General features: G+C 41.7%; 2 protein-coding genes and 2 non-coding genes across 5 annotated transcripts in view; 1 reads left to right on the top strand and 3 right to left on the bottom strand.

Moving 5' to 3' along the window:
- The window catches only part of trappc12 (trafficking protein particle complex subunit 12), a 31,329-nt gene extending 17,156 nt beyond the window's left edge, over positions 1 to 14,173 (top strand). For both annotated transcript variants that reach the window (XM_047610529.1, XM_047610530.1), the window contains exons 5-12: positions 1,592 to 1,730; positions 4,529 to 4,641; positions 4,934 to 5,006; positions 6,095 to 6,168; positions 7,398 to 7,496; positions 8,313 to 8,416; positions 11,176 to 11,263; positions 11,934 to 14,173. In XM_047610529.1, coding sequence (XP_047466485.1) covers positions 1,592 to 1,730; positions 4,529 to 4,641; positions 4,934 to 5,006; positions 6,095 to 6,168; positions 7,398 to 7,496; positions 8,313 to 8,416; positions 11,176 to 11,263; positions 11,934 to 12,176 — 933 coding nt within the window. In that variant the 3' untranslated portion in view covers positions 12,177 to 14,173. The remainder of the gene's footprint in view (positions 1 to 1,591; positions 1,731 to 4,528; positions 4,642 to 4,933; positions 5,007 to 6,094; positions 6,169 to 7,397; positions 7,497 to 8,312; positions 8,417 to 11,175; positions 11,264 to 11,933) is intronic.
- Positions 14,174 to 14,215: 42 nt separating this feature from the next.
- Positions 14,216 to 16,767, bottom strand: adi1 (acireductone dioxygenase 1). Its single transcript, XM_047610532.1, has 4 exons — positions 16,547 to 16,767; positions 16,130 to 16,249; positions 15,767 to 15,946; positions 14,216 to 14,868 (listed from the first exon to the last, which is right to left on the bottom strand). Exons 1-4 carry the CDS (start codon positions 16,667 to 16,669, stop codon positions 14,752 to 14,754), a joined length of 540 nt encoding a protein of 179 aa, XP_047466488.1. The 5' UTR covers positions 16,670 to 16,767; the 3' UTR covers positions 14,216 to 14,751.
- On the bottom strand, positions 15,184 to 15,265 carry trnas-gcu. Its single transcript has one exon. It is a non-coding gene; the product is annotated as a tRNA-Ser (tRNA).
- A 574-nt stretch (positions 16,768 to 17,341) lies between the features above and the next one.
- trnas-gcu lies at positions 17,342 to 17,423 on the bottom strand. Its single transcript has one exon. It is a non-coding gene; the product is annotated as a tRNA-Ser (tRNA).
- Between the last annotated feature and the right edge of the window lie 4,117 nt (positions 17,424 to 21,540).

The raw sequence follows: 21,540 nt of genomic DNA, 5'->3' as shown, positions 1-21,540 counted from the left end.
TTTTTTCCCCCTATCATTATGATATTTTTCAGAAAGAATTCTGATATCATGTGCGGCACAGCCTGAAACTGATTTACTTTTTGTACATTTCTCTTTCATTTATACATTTTTGATTTAACAATCAATTTAAAATACAACTAACTATCATTCAGTGTTTGATGGGCAAATAAGAAGGTCAGTTACATCATCATTTGGCTTTGTCATCAGCTCTCCTGAAGTCTTCTCCGAGAGATGCTCCCTCAACATTTTAATCTGTAAACAGTTCACCTAATGCCGCTGCACCAAGATGTTTTCATCACAGCTAGTCGTACTGCCCTCAGTGTTAATGGCGGTGTCCTGCCGTTTCACATGCCAGTCGCGGAGCTTCCGGATCCCTCTGTGATGATGTCTCACAGCGAGGCAGTCCATCCCCAACTCAATCAGTTCCGGATACAGCGTGTGCCTGGGCTCCTGTCCAAGTCCATACGCCTGTGTCCTGTCACAAGCTCATGAGAATTTACACAACATGGTCCTGGAACAGATTGTGCCCTCCAGATGTGAATTAGCTCTACGCAGCATATACAGTGCAGCATCCTTCACTGAAACTTGAGCTGGCAAGGGAAAGTGAATGTTTAACTCTGCACTGTAACAGTTAAACACACTGGATAAGAATACTGTTCATTTATTATCATTGCACAGTTATATGCTGGTAATAAAACAGCATATAACGTTTCACTTATTGCATTGGTTGTTTTAAACCATTGGGAAAAAGTCATGTAGAATGGACAAAAGTGCAACTGCTCTGGTTAATGAAATTAAATACATTTGTAAAACTCTTGACCTGTCTTGAAAACAAACCAAGACCTATGGCCTCACTCTACTTTGCAGTGAGTCTGTCAGTGTCCCATCAAAGAGGCGCAGAGTGCCACTAGTTGCCACAGAGGTTATACTGCCCGACAGTAACGCTGAAAGAATGATGCCTCTCAAAATATAGATAAATTATTTAGCCTAATGGTATATTTACAACAAACAACACAAAGATACAGAAAGGTTCATCCATAACATATTATGCAATAATGCACCATAATTATCACTGTGATATTGTAAGCAATGCTTACTCTGGGACGAGTAATTTACTGGATGTATAGAAGAGAAACTGTAACAAAAGTATCGATCTCAGAACGCTAGTATCGATGCGATACCGATACTGGCCTTGGTATCGATACTATGGATATTTAGATGATACCCAGCCCTAGAGCAAACTCAACAAGCGAGCGCAGATACTGAACACTGACGGTGGGAAAAAATTATACAGTGGCCATGGCCCGGGCCAAATATAATTGGACCTGCAGGCCACAAATTGGGCAGCCAGGTCATAGATAAACAATGACACAATGACACCGTGAGGGGAAATTTCCAAGTTGGCCTCAAATATCCACTCAGACTTATGTACAAATGCACACACATACACAGTCTCCAGATGACAAGCAGAGTGCACTGCAATTCTGACTGTAATAAGGCTGTTTGCATGGTGTGACTCTACTTGCTGCTTTTGTACAGTTTTTCGATTCTTGTTTATAAACCGAGGGAGATGTGTTTTTGTGTCTTCCAGCTCTGGTTTGTGCGGCTGGCTCTTCTCACCAAGCTGAACCTCTTCCAAAACGCTGAGCTGGAGTTTGAACCGTTTGGCAACCTGGACCAACCAGACCTCTACTATGAGTACTACCCCACGGCTTACCCTGGGAGGAGAGGTATATATACCCCAGATCACACATGCACATTCAGCTCCTGTTAACCCATACTATTTTCTGTTTTATGGACTTATTGTTATTGGCATTTTCTGTAGGAGGAACCCTTTCGGCACTGAACACAGATCTGAGAATTTAACAAAACGATCCCTTGAATTGTACAGTCTTTCATCATCTCATACCTCTTTTCTTATTTCACATGTGCAAAAGCTGATCTCTCTTAGAGAGCCATCTGAAGGTTGAATAGTAGAATCCATTCCAGTGCTAAAAAGCTACTCTGAAACTCTTATCTGTGAGTTTTGAATGTGTGATTAGTCTGCTCTCACTTTCCGAAAGGATTTTGCATTTTACACACATTTTTTAGGATATACAAGAATACCACCACTGTCCTATTAAATATTCAAAGGAAAGTTTGCCAGGAGCTTGATATCAGACTATATCGTCGAGAAGCTCCAACAACTCTACTTGTCTCCAGCAGTTCTTTGGTTTTGTTTTTTTCTCTTTTTACACTGCATGAATTGCTCTCTAATGTATTCCCATTACTTTGGATCTGCTTCGCCCCTCGGGCTACCACAGTGAAGGCAGTAGCAGAGACATAGCTGAACACACACACACACACACACTCATACAAAGAAAAAAGACAAAAAAACACTCAAAGCTACAGTGCACAGCCTTCTAAAGAGAGCACCGATTGACTTTCCATTGCTCAATATTAAACGCTTTGTGCCCTACTAGTTGCTCACAGACAAACTGGCATGAGTTGCGTAGCCTAGCATGAGAAGTCGAACTTTTTTTTTTAGTCCAACGGTTCCATCGACTACCTATTACCCGTGATCACACGAGCGCCTTAAGAGATGGCTGCCCCATGTATTGCTCTCTCAAGAATTAGGACTGACTTGGAACTTAAAACAGAATCAATGTTGTCTGCCATTAATTGGCTTGCCAAATGAAAAGCTGTTTCTAATTTGTATTCAAACACATTACAACCTGCAAATATGTAACGCAACAGATGTTTTTTGTATTATTGTTTCTAATTTCATCTGAAGATAATAAAGATTAATACAGTCCCTTTAAGTATGCTAGTAAACACAGTACTGCTTACGTTACATTGTGTGTATATTATATATGGACTAGCGTGTAGAATTTAGTGGTATCTGACTGTGAGGTCATAGATTGCAATCAGATGAATAGAACTCCTGCACCCCTCCTTTTTTGCAAGAGTGGAGGAAACCCTGCAGTGATGGCCACACCTATGTAACTTTTAGGTTTAACACTGAAGGCCCTCTCTACAGCCAGTGTTTTGTTCGTATGTGCTGAGCTACTATAAAAACATGGTTTGTGCAGTATGGCGCACTCATTGGAGATAGATTCACCCTCAGGATACAGCAGATATAAAAGGTCCATTCTAAGCCAATAAAAACACAGAAATTCAGTAGATTACACACTATTAAAATATAATTACGATTTTTTTTGCTGACTCTCACATATACAAGTGTGATGCAGCACATTTGCCAATATCTTGACCCAAATCACCATACCAAAAAAAAAAAAAAAAACTCCCACCAAGAGTCACCAAGAGTTTGAGTGACACTGCAGCAGTGACTGGGCCGCAATGTTGCTGGCAACGCGACATTGAGGCTGATGTAGACTGCAAGCTCTTGTCGCTCGCAGCATGAATGCACAGTAACAAGTGTTTTTTTTTTGTTATTTAACTTTTTTGGGAAATGTGTGCAGTCCTAGCTGTGGTCTATGCTTTTTTTTGTTTCTTCTGCAGTCTATGTAATCGTAATGCATGTAAAATGGGATGGTGTGGACCATCTTGTCTCAGTGATTAATGATAAAGTTTAACTTTGGTTCATTTTTAATCAAGATATCTCATTCAAAACAGGTGCTTTGGGTAGATGTGACCAGACCCTGAAACAGTTAGTGTCACTAATCCTCAAAATTTCCCCATGCCACTTATAAATGTAAATTATGGAAGTCAGTACAACGTTGTGGTTTCACAGCTTGTTTTTATTCTCAGTCACAAATGAAATTCTAGCGTGTATGTGAAGATTCACAGTCAGTCTTATGGATTCTTCACTTCTAAACAGAGTCAAGTCAGCACGGTCCAGTTGGCATGAAGATAAAACCATGTCACAGCGGACAGTCGTACAGACAAAGGGATATATGATGGAAAGGAGAGTGTCTCATGTTCCACAGATGGATTAGATAGAAAGGAGGTAGACTAGAAAGATAGAAATTGAGATATGCAGACTGGCAGAAGCTGCAGCTGAAGATGGACCAGCTAGCTGAGTTTCAGATCTGATGACAATATCAAAGAGACCCTGATCAAAGCCCGGGGACTCACCTGAATATAGGCTCTTCCTCAGGGATGTGTCTGTGTGTGTGTGTCTGTCTGTCTGTGTGCGTGCGTACGTGCGTGTGTGTGCGTGCGCTGGTGTGCGTGAAAGAGACGGTGTGAATGATGTAGAGGGATGAGGCAGAGATGAGTGATGGAGCTGTGCAGCACACAGAGAGAGAGATGAGAGGGTTTAATAAGCAGCCATACGTAGCTCAATGCCATCTGTAGGTTCCTGCCTCCAGGGCTGTGTGCAGTCTGTGTGTGGGTGGATGGGTTTATATTCTCATCTTGCTCTCTGTGTCTTCCTCTTCCTCTCTCTCTCTCTCTCTCTCTCTCTCTTCCTCTATTTTTTCCCTCTCTTCTCTGCTATGTCCTCATCCCACCCTGTTTCTTATTTTCCCCTTCCCATCTCCTGTTTTCCTCTTGATTCCCTCCTCCCTCCTTCCCTTTCATCCAGGCTCCATGGTACCGTTCTCCATGCGGCTGCTGCACGCCGAGCTTCCCCAGTACCTGGCCAAGCCCCAGGAGGCCCTGGACCGCCTGCACAGTCTCAAAACCGTCTGCCTCGCTGTTAGTACAAACACATGCACGCACACATACGTGAACATAGCCCCTGGATGGACATAAAGATATGCACATTCTCTAGTATGCACACAACCGAACCACACACCCACAGAAAAGCATATTAGCCATACAAATCCTTAAGCCCACCTGTGTAAACAGCCAAATATGGTTGGATCTAAGGGGTTATTGAATATGCAGATTTTTATTACACACACCAAAAACCTTCAGTGCTGGCAGCAGAACAACTTACCGTACTGAAGTTTGAATCCAACCTATCCCCGTCTCCCTCCCTTAACAGATTGTGGAGAATTTGGAGAAGGGCTTGGCTGAGGATGGCAGCATGATTACCCTAACGCAAGACAACAGGCAAGGTAAGCACGCGCACATAGACATTTGGCTGTGGACCTGGCTGCAGTCCCAGACTGCATCACACTGTGGGAGGAGAGTGAGGTCATAGGCCCCAGTGGGTAATGCACACACGAGCGCTGAGGCAGAGGCACACCTGGTGCAGGACTGCAGCATACCTCGGCCACGCGTGCACACACTAACGCACCAATGCGGCGCTCTAAAAGTGTTTAGCACCTCACTGCTTCAGTACTCACACTGAATATCAAACGGTCTCTCCAGCCCTTCACGCCAAGCAGATCAATACAGATCAATCCTACCCAATCCACTCACATCTGCACAAATGTGCTAGGGAAATAGGCAGGCATCTTCATTTCAGATTCACCAGCTCTGGGTAGACACACCCCCACACAACCTGACTTTATCACTTATTCTTCTCTATCCATAGGACTTTTGTCAACTTTTTCAATAACCATTTGTCAACCTAAAAAAAGGAAACCAACCTACTGAGCAGCGCTTTGCTAAATGTACCAATATGCTCGCCTATAATTAGGAAAATTGCCTGGGTGACGCATGTACAAATGCCTGATGCATGTGTAAGGGTGTGCCGATTCTGCCCCCCCCTCCCCTTCTGAAAGCAGCGTAATAGCTGTGTCCTCTGTCTCTCCTCTCTCTACCCACGCAGACAGTCGACAGTCAAGTCAATAACGTAGGGCCTTGCCTTCGCACATCAGACCCCTACTGAGTGATTAGCTCTTCTCCCCAGCACTCACACAGACACACGTGTGCGCCGATGAATAGTAATAGGCAGTGCACGCAGGCTCTTCCACGGGGTGCACTGTCTGAGTAGAAACAGGAAAGCAGAGTGTGCCGCAGTGTCTTCCTCACCACCTCGCCTTAAAATAAACCCTGGCGTAGAGGGGGAGGACGGGATGGGGAGGGGGAGTAATAATGAGAGGGATGGAGGGATAAGAGCGAAGGGTGAAAGTGTGGGTAAAAGGACAATGTTACAGGGGTGCCCAAAAAAGCAGGTGGAATAACAATTGGAAGTCACCCATGCAGGAATAACCCCCCGCCCGTCTCCCTGTCTGTCTTCTTCTCTTCCTGTTTGTAGCGTCTCTTAAGCTGTGGAGGTCTCGTCTCAGCCGGGTCATGTACTCCATGGCCAACTGCTTGCTGCTGATGAAGGTAGGTGTGTGACGGCGTGTGTGCGACCGCGTGTTAGAGTGAATGTGTCCCCGTATGCGTGTCTGCCTGTGTGTGTGCGTGTGAGTCTCAGAGATCTCTGATGCCAGCCTGGTGGAGGATTCACAGTGAAATCCCCACAGACTGACCACTAATTGGATTCTTGGTCAGTGAGAGAGCGAGAGAAAGGGAGAGAGAGAGAGACGATGGGGTGTGGGTTCAGATCAGGCCACAGAGAGAAACACAGTGCCACCTACTGCTCAGAGTTAAATTTGCTTTAGTTCAGTATCGCTCAGTTTCAATATTTTTGTTCTCAGCATGCAAACCGCTCACATTTTTCAATTTTGGTAATCTTTATTTACTTATTCATTTATTAACAAGTTGCCACATAAATACTTATTTAATTACATTTGAAGGTCCTCACAGTCCGTGATATACCTTTTAACTATAAATCATAAATACCTGCTTACACATACAATAGTTTTATTCCATGGGATTTACTTACCTATGATTTATTTGAGGACAGTACAGAATATCATGCTACCTATGACACCTCTGTTTTGTTTGTATAATTGTTAAGATATCAGTAATATTTTAGTACAATATATCGAACAATAAGTCTTCGTTTTTGTTGCATTTTGTATTTCATTTTTGTACCCAAGTTTTCACCAGTGTGATACACACAGATATTTTTTTTTATTTATTTTGATCTTATCTTATTTTATTTTATCTTTCTTTTTATTTGTGGTTTTTAAGAGCATTTATGTGCAACTAAGCTACTGTGACCAAGTAATTTCCCTCGTGGACCGTTAAAGTCAGTCTAAGCCTAAGTACAGTGCACACTTTCTTTACCTTGTTTCCAGTCTGGTGCACACTAGCTCTAGACACACACACTCATCTGACCTCTCTCTGTCGCCCCGCTCAGCATTCCAGTCACCAGGTGAGCGATGTGTAGCAGCCCAGTGTGGAGGTGGGAGGAGGGTCACATCGCCCCGCTAATACTCCATATGTTTGATTAATGCTCTCTCTCTTTCCATGTCTAAACTCTGCTCTTTTTTTTTCCTCTGCTCGCCCTCCACCTGTCTCTGCCTCTTACTGTTTACCTCACTTTACCTGATTTGCTTCTGACTTGTCTTTTTTCTGTTGCACTCCATTCTTCACTTTCACTTTTTATTTAGCTCGTTTTTTTTTTTTTAACTTTAATCTGTCTCTCTCCCGGTCTTTGTCCTCAGGACTTCATTCTGGCGGTGGAGACCTATCACTCCATCATCCAGTACGAACCCCAGCAGAGAGTGCAGCTGCTCAGTGGTATAGGACGCATCTTCTTGCAGGTCTGCAAATTAACAGATGGATGGCTAGATTATAAGACCCTGGTTCCCTGAGTGGGTTTGAGTAGCCTGGCCTGTCATAAAGACTGGAAACAGTAGAAAACAGCTAACAAGTTCAAAAATGTACCCATTCTGTCTGGAGTTTTAACATTTGTACATGTATAAAAACAAAAGGGCTAACTAAATCCTTACCCAACACAAATAGGTTTGAGATTGTCTCATTTCACACTTACAAATCTTCAACTAACAGTCGTTAATAAGCACAATAAGTCTGTCTTACCTTTATTAAGACCAAAGACTGACATCAAAAAAGTACCATGGTATTTAAAAGCCACAGCAGTTCCAGAAGAGCTGCTGTGTGCTTGTCGTTGGTGCCTTTTTCCAACTTTGAATTTTCATTTTAAAATTTTCTTTGAATGATATTCTCAAGGGCTCATGGTATTAAAAAAAAAAAAAAAAAAGAAAACTCCCAAGCAATATGACATGACTATACATTTATGACGTTAGATCTCAGTTTTTAATCGCTTTAGCTGTTTTCCTGCTGTTACTTTAACCCCCATGAGTCATAAAGTCACAGAACTAATAACACTTTGATTTTATAATTGGAAACAAACTGATTGAGGCTCAGTGATTAGATGTCACACAGATTCATTCTCAATATTTGTTGCACCATCATCAGTAACATATATATAGTTGTCACTATTAATACATGAGACTTAAAGTATTTGTTCTTGGCCTATTTTGCTGTACACACACACGCCTTAATAAACACAGAGAGCTCAGTGGCTAAAGTGTTGCTGACGCTTTGTTCTTTGCCAGATTGGAGACGTTAAAACAGCAGAGAGGTACTTCCAGGATGTGGAGAAAGCCTGCCAGATGAAAGGGAGCCAGCTCGGTCACACCACATGCGTGCTAATGAACAGGTACGGGCGTGTGTCGTGCTTTTAGCGCCTCTGTACAGCGTGTGAACTTTATGCCGTTCAGGATTATTTCTTTGCTCCCTGGACACAGTAGCTTCTTCGGGGCTTTTCGCAGGTTTGAGCCTCTCCCTGGTATGTGATCTAGCACAGGAGCTAACACCTGTTTAGCTTTGGCCTGAAGTGATATGGAGTATGAGGCGACGATCAGGTGACTACCTGTGTTGCTCACACTGTGAGTGTTGATGCTCATTTTGAAACAGCAGGAGATTGATATTGTTATATAGTCATACCAGTTATATCTAGCGTATCAGTGAAAACGCTGTATGTACTGAGCAAATCACCAGAATACGTCATTTAAATAAGCTAACGCGTATTATATTCAGTCACTTTGTTATGCCTCCAGATGATTCTAATCCCACTGTATATTTTTCTCAAGAGCAAAAATTAATCTGTTTTCATACACTTAGCAAAGTCATGTTCCACCCTGTCTGTCAACCATCTGTTAATCATCTGTTGTAGAAATCATTCATATGAGTATGTTTCAGTATGGCTGTCACATGGTACCGTGGTATGTACCACTTCTGGCTGACATCCTGAATTCCTTAACTGTAGGTATAACCTGAATATAAGGCCCTGTTCAGACCTCGTATTAACATCTGTCCTGGGCCAGTCACAAGTGGTCGGCTTAAAGTACAGGTGTGAACACAACCAGGACGTATTGAGGAATTATTGATGCGATCAAGGAGTTTCCCTTTATAACCAGTGGTCATGGCGTGTATGGAAGCCTCCAAGGTTTGCTATAGTTTTGTAACTGACGTCAGGGTGAAGATAAATGAGTAACAAGTAAACGAGCGTGCCCAAGTCGCGAGGCGTACACAGCAAACAGCTGTTGGTGATTCTGTAGCGTGAGAGCCATGAGAGACGGCAGCTGTTATAATATTCTGCTTCATATAGAGCATGAAACCGAGGATCTTAGGTGCTGGAGATGCACTTTGATGCTAGGTGTGAAGGCAGGTTCTCAAAGCTGGTCTCTTGTGTGTGGATTGCCCAGGACAGTTGTTAATGCAGCAGAGGCTAAGTCCTCTTATATAGTGCGTGTAAAATCACAGTCGAAGGGTGGGTCGCCAAGAGTAGTTAGTCCTGTGACTGCAGCTGTTTTACAGTTGGATTTAACAAGAGTTAAACCCTGCATGTTGAGAGAAAAGGAATACATTTAGAATACAGAGAGTTTGAATGGCAGGAACAAGGCCAGGGTACAAAAGCCTTTATGTGACTGCATGAGACCACTGTATACCATTTTCAAGGACAGTCACACAAAGACACATGCGATATATGCACAGGCTGACATGAGGGAACAGCCACAGCTGCCACTGGAGTCACAATTATTAAACTTTGTGGGATGAATAAGAAGATTAATGGGATTTTTTTAAATGACACACAACACGTATAAATACAATATTAACTTTTTTTTTTCCCAGCAGCGTTTGTGTGCCTGTGCGTACTATGTACCTTGTTGGTGCAAGTTGTTGATTTTTCAGCATAACGTGACTCATTTTCCAAATTTTAATCCATAATGATGGTTTAAACTCTCTCAGATTTCGTTCGAACTGAATGCATGGCTTGAATTATAATGTAGTCGGTAATAATCAATATTCACTTTTGTTTTGTAAATGTAGCAGCTTCAAGCAGCAGATGGTCTATAGATGTTTAAATAATTAAAGTGCAGCACATCTTATGGCCAAAGCTATGTCCACTCTCCCGTCCACATACTTTTTGTCCATGTTTGGTTTTCCATGGTTTGGTGCAGGACTATCAGACTGCAGTTCTTCTGTACAGTTACAATCCAGATGATTTTGGCACAACCTAATGTTACAGTTGTCAAGAAACCGCAAAAATGGTTCAAATCTCACCTGAAGAGTAGACATGTGCTCAATGATTTTCTCATCTTTCTTTTCTAGTGTAGGGGGTAGGGTATTACATTCATTGCTCCCTGATCTGGCACAATAATGTAAATAATAATTTAGACCACGTAATGTGTGTTGTGCTGTTATTTGTGCAACAATTCAATTTAATTAATTTATATAGCGTCAATAACAGTACAAATTGCCTCAAGACACTTTACAAAATCCGGCCTGAATCCTCCAGAGTCTGAAGGTGACGGTGGAAAAAAAAACTCCCTTTCAACAGGAACAAACCTTGAGCAGAACCCAGCTCATATGGAGGAACCTAACTGAAGGCCAGCCGGTTAGAGACAGAAAAGATAGAGACATCATTTCAGAACCGAGTGTGATTTTAATAGTTGCGTAGTCTGAGCCCAACCTTTGTTCATAGACAGATTTAGACAGATGTGCCTTTCCAACTTTATGTTTGACTGTTTTCTTCGTCAACGTGCCAGTGACCTCATGCAAAAAGGTTATGCCCATAAATAAATGGTGATCACACTTTAGTGTTGAAGAACGGCTTTTGGTTTTGGCTGCTGCACTGTATCACCCAACATCAGCACCCGACCTCACAAACCCCGACAAGAAGAAAGGTCCCAGACACATTTAATAATGAATGTGATGGTTACGTAACCAAGGCTACCAAGCCACTCTGATGCTCATGCTTTACCATCATGTCTCTTTATATCACATTTTGTTACTATACAGTAGATGCTTGTACATTTTCTGATGTTGCCACTATGACCTTAACATAGCACATGTTTTGCTTCTGTGTAGCAACAGAACTGTTTTTATATCAAATGTATGTGTTTGTTATTCCAGGGCCTTCGTCTACCTCAGTCAGAACAACTACGCTGAAGCACACGCATCCTTCCTTGAAGTGTTAAAAATTGACCCTAAACACCCTGTTGTAAGTACTACCAGTGCTCCACTACACTTTGTGAGGTGTCTCAGTCTGCAGTGTTAGTTAACAGAGGGTAGGGTGCATGTTTCTCTGCAGACCAAACCTAGCAACATCACAGTAATGTCAAGTCTCAGGAAGCTAGACACAAATACCGCATCCAGCTGTTCCCCACAAAATAGAACGGAACCTGCAAATTGCTCCACTGATTTGTACACTTCTGTATGTGTACAGATTAAACGAACAAGGTACAACATGTTAATTAGTGGCAGTGGTGTGTGCATCTTGGAATCGACTCTGTCTTTGCTTAACAGAAAGTTACAGATACAGTAGTTCTAGGATGTTGGAGTATTCCCTCTGTGAATATAATTGTACATTGCTTCTTTGTTTTCATTCATTTTCAGTTTCAGCACTTTTTTGTCTTTAAAATGAATCATAAAAGTAATGCAATGGTATTTACAGTGTTTTTAATCTAAAAGCAGAATAAATCCTCGACGAAACAACACTGATTCATCCAGATAGTTATGTGTCGAGGTTTGGAACTGATTTGTGGAACTCTACAGTGCCGAAATAAATAAATATAAGCGGCATAATTCCAAATGGGACGCCGCTAATGATGAGTTCACATTTAAACCCTTGTTCCCGCTCCCCCTCCCTCTCCCCCTCCGTGAATTCCCAGGCCAACAACAATGCAGCAGTGTGCCTGCTCTACCTGGGCCGTCTGAAAGAGTCGCTGGGCCAGCTGGAAGGCCTGGTGCAGCAGGACCCCACGCTGTACCTCCACGAGAGCGTCCTCTTCAACCTGACCACTATGTATGAGCTGGAGTCGTCGCGCAGCACGCAGAAGAAGCAGGCTCTGCTGGAGGCGGTGGCCTGTCGGGAGGGAGACAGCTTCAACACACAGTGCCTCAAACTGGTCTAAGAGGAAGGAGGTTAACCGGAAGAGGCTGGATGCACACACCACTGGAGCCTCCTGCTGTGTGACAGGGTACAAAACCCCAAGAACCCGATCTGTAGAGCTGAAGACGAATGTGGCGTCTGTGAGAGTGTGGTGACAGAATGTATGGTTTCCCAAATGTAAATTGACGTGAGATATTTGAGGAGTGGTTTTATTGTTAGTGAATCCATTCGGGAAGGCACACATGAGTACACATTTCTCTAAACGGAAGCACATAGGGTGCACAGCAACTCGCTTTCTACTGAAGTGTCCCTGTAATCCTCATATTTCCTCAGCTTACACATACGGGTGAATTGACATTTTGGAAAGGCCTCTTAAAACGACCTGGATGTGCAAGAGATGATGTTTTATACAGATTAAAAGCATTGTTGGACACTTTTTTTTTCTTAAATTTATTTCCACATTCCTCTGGTAAATATGAAGCTACTCCTGATAGCTTAGCATAAATACTTGAAACAGGAGGCCGTGCTAGCCTAGCTGTCTCCAACGCTAAAACAAATCCCCCAATCGACACCTCTGAATCAGTCTAATTAACACATATCTTCTTTAATTAGTAGCAAAACAAAGGTGTGAAAAGTTAGTTTCATAGGGGTATGCTCTGGACTGTTTCTTGACCAGGCACACTAATTGTTGCTAGGCAACTAAGCCGAGACTCCATTGAAATGAGACAGGAAATGTGAGTCTGACAGAGCACTACAACCTGCAAAGCGAAGGTCATGTGATGGAGCGGGGTTGCTGCTCGTGAGCTGTTTCCCTTGATCACTAATGTGGCGGCAGCCTTCACTGGTTTACTGCCAGCTGTGTGAGCACCTCCTACTATGGTAATGGCTTTTACAGAATTTGAATTCCCTGTTCAGTAGGAATTTTCAGTTGATGCTTTGTATCTTTCGTCTCAAGTGCACTGTTTTCTCTTCTGCATATCTCTACAACGGAGAGCAGAACTGTTGGAAGTGTTTCACTGAAAGAAAGAACTCCAGGGAAAAAACTGTAATACGGAGGATTTTGTGAAATCTGTTTAGCTCCGAGTTATTTTCACGTGATTATTCCTAAAGGATATACATTTTGTAGGGAAGATATGTTCTTAGCCTTGTAAGTCATTTTGCATTGATTACATTTAAATTGTTTTGTCATAATTAAATAGGACTAGGCCAATGTGGCAGGTTAGCCAGCTCACCATGTTGTCCCCTTTGCTTTTTCATTTCATGAGTTTTGGTTCAATTGATTGTGTTCCCCTTAAGAAGGTCACGTGACTCTCACCTTGCAGGTTGTGGTGCTCCGAGTCCAGCACCTCCGCCCCAGTGAGCTGCTTCCCTGTTATCAGTATTTATGCTAAGACAAACGACTAACAGCTACAGTTTCATATTTAGCATGCAGATGTGAATGCAGATAGAAACAAGTTTCCCAAATCCACTTTTAAACTTTTGAAATTTTAGAAAACAAGTTGTAATCAACACCAGGGGAGTTGTTGGAATACTCATTTTTAGGTTTGCTGAACAGACAGGCAGAACACAGACGTACATGACACTACAGTCTGGTAGTGGTTTTAAGGGAGTTGCTGGCTCATAATGAGACTTGACATGGGCATTATCCTGAGCTTTAGTGTGCTTACAGACTAATAAACTTCCACAGAGGTATTTTTAAAACTTCTTCCTCTGCAGACAACTGTAATACTGGATTAACTGTCGAAAACCACTCGATTTCAGCTGGCAGGTTATTAACTGGTGCAGTGAAAATAAACAAGCCCTTCAAATTGCATTATGTTCTGTCCACTAAACATAAATGTAAAATATTAAATCTGAAATTGTACATATCAGAAGCTGATTTTTTTTCTTGTTTTAAATGATTATCAAAATAATTGTCTTATTGATTTGTCCTTCACTGTTTGTGTATTGTGCTGATCATATTTATGTATATTACAAGAGCTCTGGTTTTATCTAAATAAATCTCTCCTTTTAAATCAACCTGTCGGGTTTATTGGAAAGACAAGAAAAACACAACAGACAGGAAATTGCAGCAGCTTTATTTTTCCATTCAACTAGAACAATATGTTATGTCAGTGATAATCCAACCCAAAGGCTCAGACAGGTCAAGTGACTTTGACTCAGAGGGGTTACAATGTGGAATTACTGAATAGTTCTTAATAGTTGTATAATTATTCTATGTATTGTTGATGGAAGGTCATACAGCACCTAACGGCATTTCTCAGTATATCTTGTGATTAAAGAGGAATCCTTAGCTGAAGTAAGTGATGTTCCATTACAGTTAATAATGTTACATTAACCTACAAGCAGCCAGACATCAAGATAACTTTAACTACTTTTGATACACTTGAGCAATTTATGACAATGTTGAACATGTTGTGATCTGATCATAGCATCAAATAAACTCTGTGTAAATGTTCTTACAGAAACGTGCTCTCAACTAGCTCTTTGCCACTGGACAGAGAGATTTTAAGAATAAGTTTCAACTTGAAGCCTCTTTGATTAGAATCTCATTGGAAGCTCTGATTGTAGTGTCGGCAGCAGCGGTACGGGTTCTCTCAAGATCCCTGCAGAGAAGCCACGTACCTCTGACGGATGTCAAAGTCATCAGCCGGCCTGTTGTAAGCCTTCCACACCGGTTCCCCCACAAACAGCCTCATGGCTTTAGTGTAGTTCTGTGGAAGCAAACATTGTTCTGATCAGTCGGAATGTGGCTGAATGAAGGCTCACCTAACCAGTTGTTATCCTTCACTAGAACATTGCCTGCCTTAAACAAATCGGCTGGTCAGCTAACCAGAAACTAATGAATGAGCTGTAAAGAAGATTTGATTTAAAAAAAAAAAAGCCTCTGAGTCGAGTCAAGTCAAGTGCAGCCATCTGCAGGTAACTTGAATAATGTGGATATTTTTCTTAAATGAAAATCAAAGCGGCAAGTTTATCAGAACGACTGTAATTCGTTTGGAAACATTCACTGGAAAACAGTAAAGGGTCGACAAGGATGGGATTCGAACCCACGCGTGCAGAGCACAATGGATTAGCAGTCCATCGCCTTAACCACTCGGCCACCTCGTCTTATGTAACAACAGAGGTACAGCGCCCACGTGTGTTAATACCTAAGTATGGCATGGAGAATGAGCTGTTTTTTCTTTTGGACATATGACTACTAACATGTGAGCCACGTGTTAGTTTGCCTCAGGGAAATGAGTTGGTTTATGTGGAAGCTTTTCAACTGTAAAAGAGTTTTTAGAAAGAAAATCTACAGCACTGAGGCCACCATCCTGGAAGTGAGTTTCAAAGTTCACTTACTGTGAATGCTACAACAAACAAAAGCTTCACAGGCCCCAGTCAAGATCACACACCTACATGCCATGTGAGCATGGCAGTGTTGAAAGTGTAATGCAGACTGTACTCATTTTATAAATACTTAAAAGATATATTAGGTAACATGGACCCTATTTGACGAAGCACTGATGAATGGGGCTCTTTGGAAATACAGTTTGTGCTCTCAGTATTAGTCGTTTCAGCCAGTCTTCCATTTTTGTGCGACTTCTTAGCAAATGCTGTCAGATGTACCATCTCATCCAGGGTGAAGCGGTGGTAGATGCCAGCCGGCAGGGTGATCAGGTCCCCTTTGCTCATGGCGATTCGGATCCATCTGTCCTGCTTGTCCCTGACATCAAAGTAGGCCTGGCCGTCCAGGATGTAGCGGATCTCGTCATCCAGGTGTAAGTGCTCCTCAAAGAACATCTTCAGCTGAAAGGGCAGAAGAGATCTTGGTGATTGTGTTTTTTGTTTGTTTTTTGTTGAATTACAAAATATCCCACCCAAGCAGTAGCTGCACAAATGTCACCAGTTACTGGCACTTTGTCTTTGACAAAAAATCTCGGAAGAAAAAGAGAAAACTGGCTTGCTTAGTATGTACAACCTGCAGGTTACCTTGTCCTCATAGTTGGGCAGAGTGTCCTTGTGAATAGTGATGATGTCCATGTAGGAGTAGCCATGGTCTTTGCGGATCTGCTCCAGCTCTGGGTCTGTCTCGTATATGTCAGCATTCAGCTGCAGAAACAATGAAACAACTGTGGTCAGTAAGAAATTCGGATGTCGCCTTAGCGGATAGTCTGTGTTCATGCCTCTCCGGTGCAATAACAACTGTGCTAGTAGACACAAAGCGGAGCCATCTGGCTTGCAGGACTTAATCAGAAGTCAGAACTTGGAAGAAAACGGTAAATCTCAGGCCTATCGACACACTATGGGTTACTAATAATCAGTAATAATCATGACCTGCTTTGTGAATCATATGGTGGGCACACGTTGAAACCTGAAGGCAACAGTTGAAGAGGTTGAAACTTTTACCTTCCAGTGGAAAACGCCGAGCTTTTTTAACTCGTCCAAAGAAACGGGCTGGTTGGGGTTCAGTTTGTGCGGCTTCCTCTGGTCTTCGCCAGAACTGTCCATGTACCAGGCTTCTAAACCCATGCTGGAGATAATGACAGGTGAACTCGTGAACAACGTGAACACGCTGAATGAGAAATGACTACTACTGCTGCTGCTGCTGCTGCTGCTGTTGTTGCCTGTCACGTGACTTCCGGTATTCACCTGCACTTGCTGCTTTGTGATTTAAAAAAAGCGCGCGGATACGACTCAGCGGACCTTCTGTTACTGTTAATACAGCTAATAAATCCGCAAGTGACCCCGAGGAAAACACAATTGGAAACGCAAGTCTTCTTTGATTTTGAAGCTGCGCCGGAAGTATTTGTTGTTGTTGACAGCTGCAATCTTGACAGTGGTGGAGTGAATTCACTGGTAAATACTGCTCTCCAGTGGTTTCATTTGGGAAATACAACTACACTGTCAATGGCGAATCATGTAACTTGTCAGTTGCAAGGTGTGTATGTTCATTCTTCTGTGTGTTCCCAGGTGTATCGACACTGATCATAGACTCGTTTTTGTTAGTTTGTTTATGTGAAATATAGAAAATAATAACATCCATATAACTGATTGATTACAACACACCATAAGCATTGTACCTGTACTGTGGTCAACAACGTGCGGCGCGGGTGAAGTTAAAATGGAGACCTTTTGTGTAAACCTCTCACAAGAATAATATATACATTACATTCTAGACAACCTGAGAGAAAAGGATTTTGCCGACGAGGATGGGATTCGAACCCACGCGTGCAGAGCACAATGGATTAGCAGTCCATCGCCTTAACCACTCGGCCACCTCGTCGCGATGCAGCGTAGGTTCAAATGATTTTTTTTTCCGTGACAAATGACTGAAGTAGTGGTCTATCTATGTTTGTCTTTATGGATTTACATTTTCTGGAGGATAATGATAGAGAGATTATGGAGATGGATTGTACAGGACAGATGTTAATGCCAGGTCTAAACGGCTCTTCGGCGTCCCAGCTCAGTTTCATTAAATAGAGATTAAATCAATAGTTGATTTGTCAGTTGGTGTGTCGCTCAGTGGGGAAAGTGCACTGGAAACATGAATGGATTGATGGTGAGCCATGGACCGGTGTGCAGAACTGTGCTTCCTTTGTACCTCACCCAGCGGCCCTTGTTTGTTCTGGAGCTTCCAGGGGTCAGCTAACAGAAGTTACACTCAGTCAGTCCGCAATGGCCTCAAGGGTTGTTTTGCATGTTACCTCTGTATACTGAGGGTAATCCAGTTTATTTTTCCTGCATTTCAAATCGTTTGACTGAGTTGCTATGCAGAATTGTGTAATAATGGTATGAGTCCAAGAACATTTGGCATGATAAACAGGAGCCAAAAAAACACTCAAATGTCTGATCACCTGTAACACAGAAATCCTTGTTATTCTGTATCATCTTGAGGCAGACAAGAACTCTTCAGTGTTTGCACTTCTGAGAATTACTATGGCAACATGTGTCTGAGCTGTGGCAGTTAATACAGACTAATGGTCATAGGCTTACTAGGCATGGAGGGTGTAGAAATGTGCTATTGGATTATGAGAAGTTTTTGACATACAAGGGCAATAGGAGGGCCATTTTGTGGCCATATTATATGCATTTATATAGTGAGAATTTTCACGAATAATAATAATTTCATTGGCATTTGAGCTGTACAACATGAATTATTGATATATATATATAAAAATATAAATAAAATGTAATTGAATTTGCCCACCATCGAATGTAAGTTAATCAAAGTAAGCATTCATCCATTCAAAGCATGTTCAAAATCAGAACCTCATTTCAATTTAACCACCAGAGGGTGCTACACTACACCAGGAGACAGACCTCAGTCCACCTGTGTTCACCTGGAGGGTGTTTCATAATGCAGGATTAAAGAGCTGGTCTGATAGCCATGAACATTACGCTCTATCATGATAGGAGTAATTACCAATCAAGCTGGCAAAAATCAGGAGCTGGTTATTATGGTTATTAAAATGACACTTTTTTTGTGTGTGGGACAGAATCCACAGAGACAGACTGTTCTTAATTTCAAGGTGAACCCGACACCTCAGTCTCAACGGGAAGAGACGTCATGTGGATGTGTCATATCAGCTGGCAACATTTGCTGGTCTACAGACACAAACAGAACAGTGTGTGAAAATTGAACACAGACCAGAGCAGCACAGTTGACTCATAGACCTACAGGGATAACCATAAAGGGGCATATTACCCTTGTATTGGAACAACTCATAGGCATCAGCTTCCATACGAGTGGAAATATGATTGCATTTTATATGGAAATGAATCTACTTGTGAAAAAATAATTGTTAGTTCCTTATGAAAATTCAGATTAGATTAGATTCAACTTTATTGACATTTCACATGTACAGGTACAGAGCAATGAAATGCAGGGTTGTATTTAACCAGAAGTGCGACATAAATACTGTGGTACATAAGAGGTATGGTAAGTTGTTTTATAGCACATGGACAATATTTACAGATGAAACCCATGTACAGGTGAGACCATATACAGCCTGTATAATAAGTATTGAACACATCACAATTTTTCATGGTAAACATATTTCTAAAGGTGCTATTGACATGACATTTTCACCGGGTGTTGGCAATAATCCAAGTAATCCATACATAGAAAGAAAAACAAAGTTCACAAATTAAGTTATTTGTAATAATGTGAAATAACATAGGGAAAAAGTATTGAACACACACAGAAAGGGAGGTGGAAAAAGGCATGGAAATTCAAGACACCAGCTGAAACCTGTCAGTGATCAGAAAGCCATCCTGCCCCTTGTCAGTGCAAATGAATATCAGCTGGTTCAGTCCAAATTAATGGTCTATAAAAAGGTGTGTCATTACCAAGGTGTCACACAAGGAACATCTCATGATGGGTAAAAGCAAAGAACGCTCTCAAGACCCTCACAGCATTATTGTTGCCAAACATTCTGTTGGCATTGGTTACAGAAGGATTTCTAAACTTCTGAACGTTCCAGTGAGCACTGTTGGGGCCATAATCTGGAAGTGGAAAGAACATCATTCGACCCTAAACCGGCCACGAACAGGTGCTCCTCACAAGATTTCTGACATAGGAGTGAAAAGAATTGTAAGAAGTGTTGTCCAAGAGCCAAGGACCACTTGTGGAGAGTTTCAGAAAGATGTGGCATTAGCAGGTGCAATTGTTTCAAAGAAAACAATAAGCAGTGCACTCAACAGATATGGCCTGTATGCACGCTCACCCTGCAACACTCCATTTCTGAAGAAAAAGCATGTTGAAGCTCATTTAAAGTTTGCTGCACAACATTTGGACACGCCTGTAAAATACTGGGAGAATGTAGCCTGGACAGATGAGAGCAAAACTGAACTCTTTGTATGCCATAACACACATCATGTTTGGAGGACAAAATGCACTGCACATCACCCCAAAAACACCACACCGACAGTGAAGTTTAGAGGTGGCAACATCATGGTGTGTGGCTGTTTTTCTACATATGGTACTGGCAAACTTCATATAATTGAAGGGGAGGACGAATGGAAAACTGTACCGAGACATTCTTGAGAAAAGTCTGCTGCCATCTCTGAACATACTGGTGGACTTGTGTGTTAAAAGTAAGCAGCCTATAAACAGGAATCATGACATCATTTATACTTGAGGAAATGACAGATGATAAATTAGTCAAGACAAAATACAGATAAAGTGAGCTTGAAATAGTGCATAACTAATAAGCAGTAGCTACCTAATGTTACTAATCTAGTGCATATTTGGTACATGTACTGTGCAAACAGATTGTAAAGTGTGAATCTGCAGGGCAGTCCAGTAGTGCTGTGGAGAGTAACACTGTTTAATCAGAGAGGGAATGAGGAGTTGAGAGTTGTGAGTGGATTGGTGTGTAGGGGTCAGCGGGGGCAGAGTTCAGTAAGGTCGCAGCTAGTCATGGATAGCACAGATCTTTAGTTTCATGTCAGCTCAGTTCAGCCACAGAGGGACCATGAAGTTGGGAAGTACTGACAGCTTCCCTGTGGACTCAGCACTTAAAACTTCACAACATTAAAGAAATGACCCACATTAAAGAAATTAGCTCCAGTTTAGTTCAGAAATCTTACATCTTAAACTGATGTTTTTGAATCCACGGCTGAACTAAAATATGTTCATGATCACGTGATCATTCTGCACATATGTATATTGCTTACATTATTTCCTTATTTACTAGATAATTTTTATATTTTATTTGTATTTTTTAAGCCACTGTGATCATTAAAGTCTAAGTCTACGTCTAAGGATGGTTGTTAATGTTATAATGTAATAAAAACAACAACCCTAAACTGTCCAGAAAGACAGGGTAGTGCATGTCTTTTCACTCTGGGTGGTCAGTGGCTAAAATCCGTTTGAAATGAAAAAGGGTGCAACCACTACAATTAGTTCAAGTCCTACTGGATAAATACACCTTTATCTTCAGGCTTTGTTAAACACATTTGCGATTTACGATAGTATTTTTGCATCTGTTGGGTTTGAAAGAAATTTAAATCTAATAAACATTAGCCAGTAATGTACCATCAAAGATGATCACAATGTATATAGTCTATCGTATATTATATACTGTTGCTGTGCTTGCATCATCCAACAACTCAACATTGAAGCCATCTTATCTATAAACAGTATCGAGGCCTAGTTGACAAAGTGTAAGTGCATAAAAGGAAAACTATTGTCAACCAAAATTTTAAAGGAAGGACCTGACAGCTAACCATGTATCTGAAACTTTCTATAAAGTAGAAAAAAATATGCAAATTCAGACAGATAATCCATTACTACAAGCAGCCCCTGTCATGCTGACACATTGTTTGTTTAACATTGTCATCTAATTAGGAAACAAATATTTGTTTGGGCATTCATTGAGCTGATGGAAAAACTGTGA

This window comes from Mugil cephalus, chromosome 17 (assembly GCF_022458985.1).
Source record: "Mugil cephalus isolate CIBA_MC_2020 chromosome 17, CIBA_Mcephalus_1.1, whole genome shotgun sequence".
In the NCBI taxonomy this organism is placed as follows: Eukaryota; Metazoa; Chordata; class Actinopteri; order Mugiliformes; family Mugilidae; genus Mugil; species Mugil cephalus.
This window is presented reverse-complemented; position numbering and strand designations above follow the sequence as displayed.

Bases quoted from the DNA above. Each gene is read 5' to 3' on its own strand.
- adi1 (XM_047610532.1), bottom strand. From the start codon at position 16,669: ATGGGTTTAGAAGCCTGGTACATGGACAGTTCTGGCGAAGACCAGAGG. The intron at 15,947-16,129 runs GTAACCTGCAGG...CTGCCCTTTCAG, and splicing joins TGCCCAACTATGAGGACAAG to CTGAAGATGTTCTTTGAGGA. The intron at 14,869-15,766 runs GTACATCTGACA...TTGCTTCCACAG, and splicing joins GCTTCACCCTGGATGAGATG to AACTACACTAAAGCCATGAG.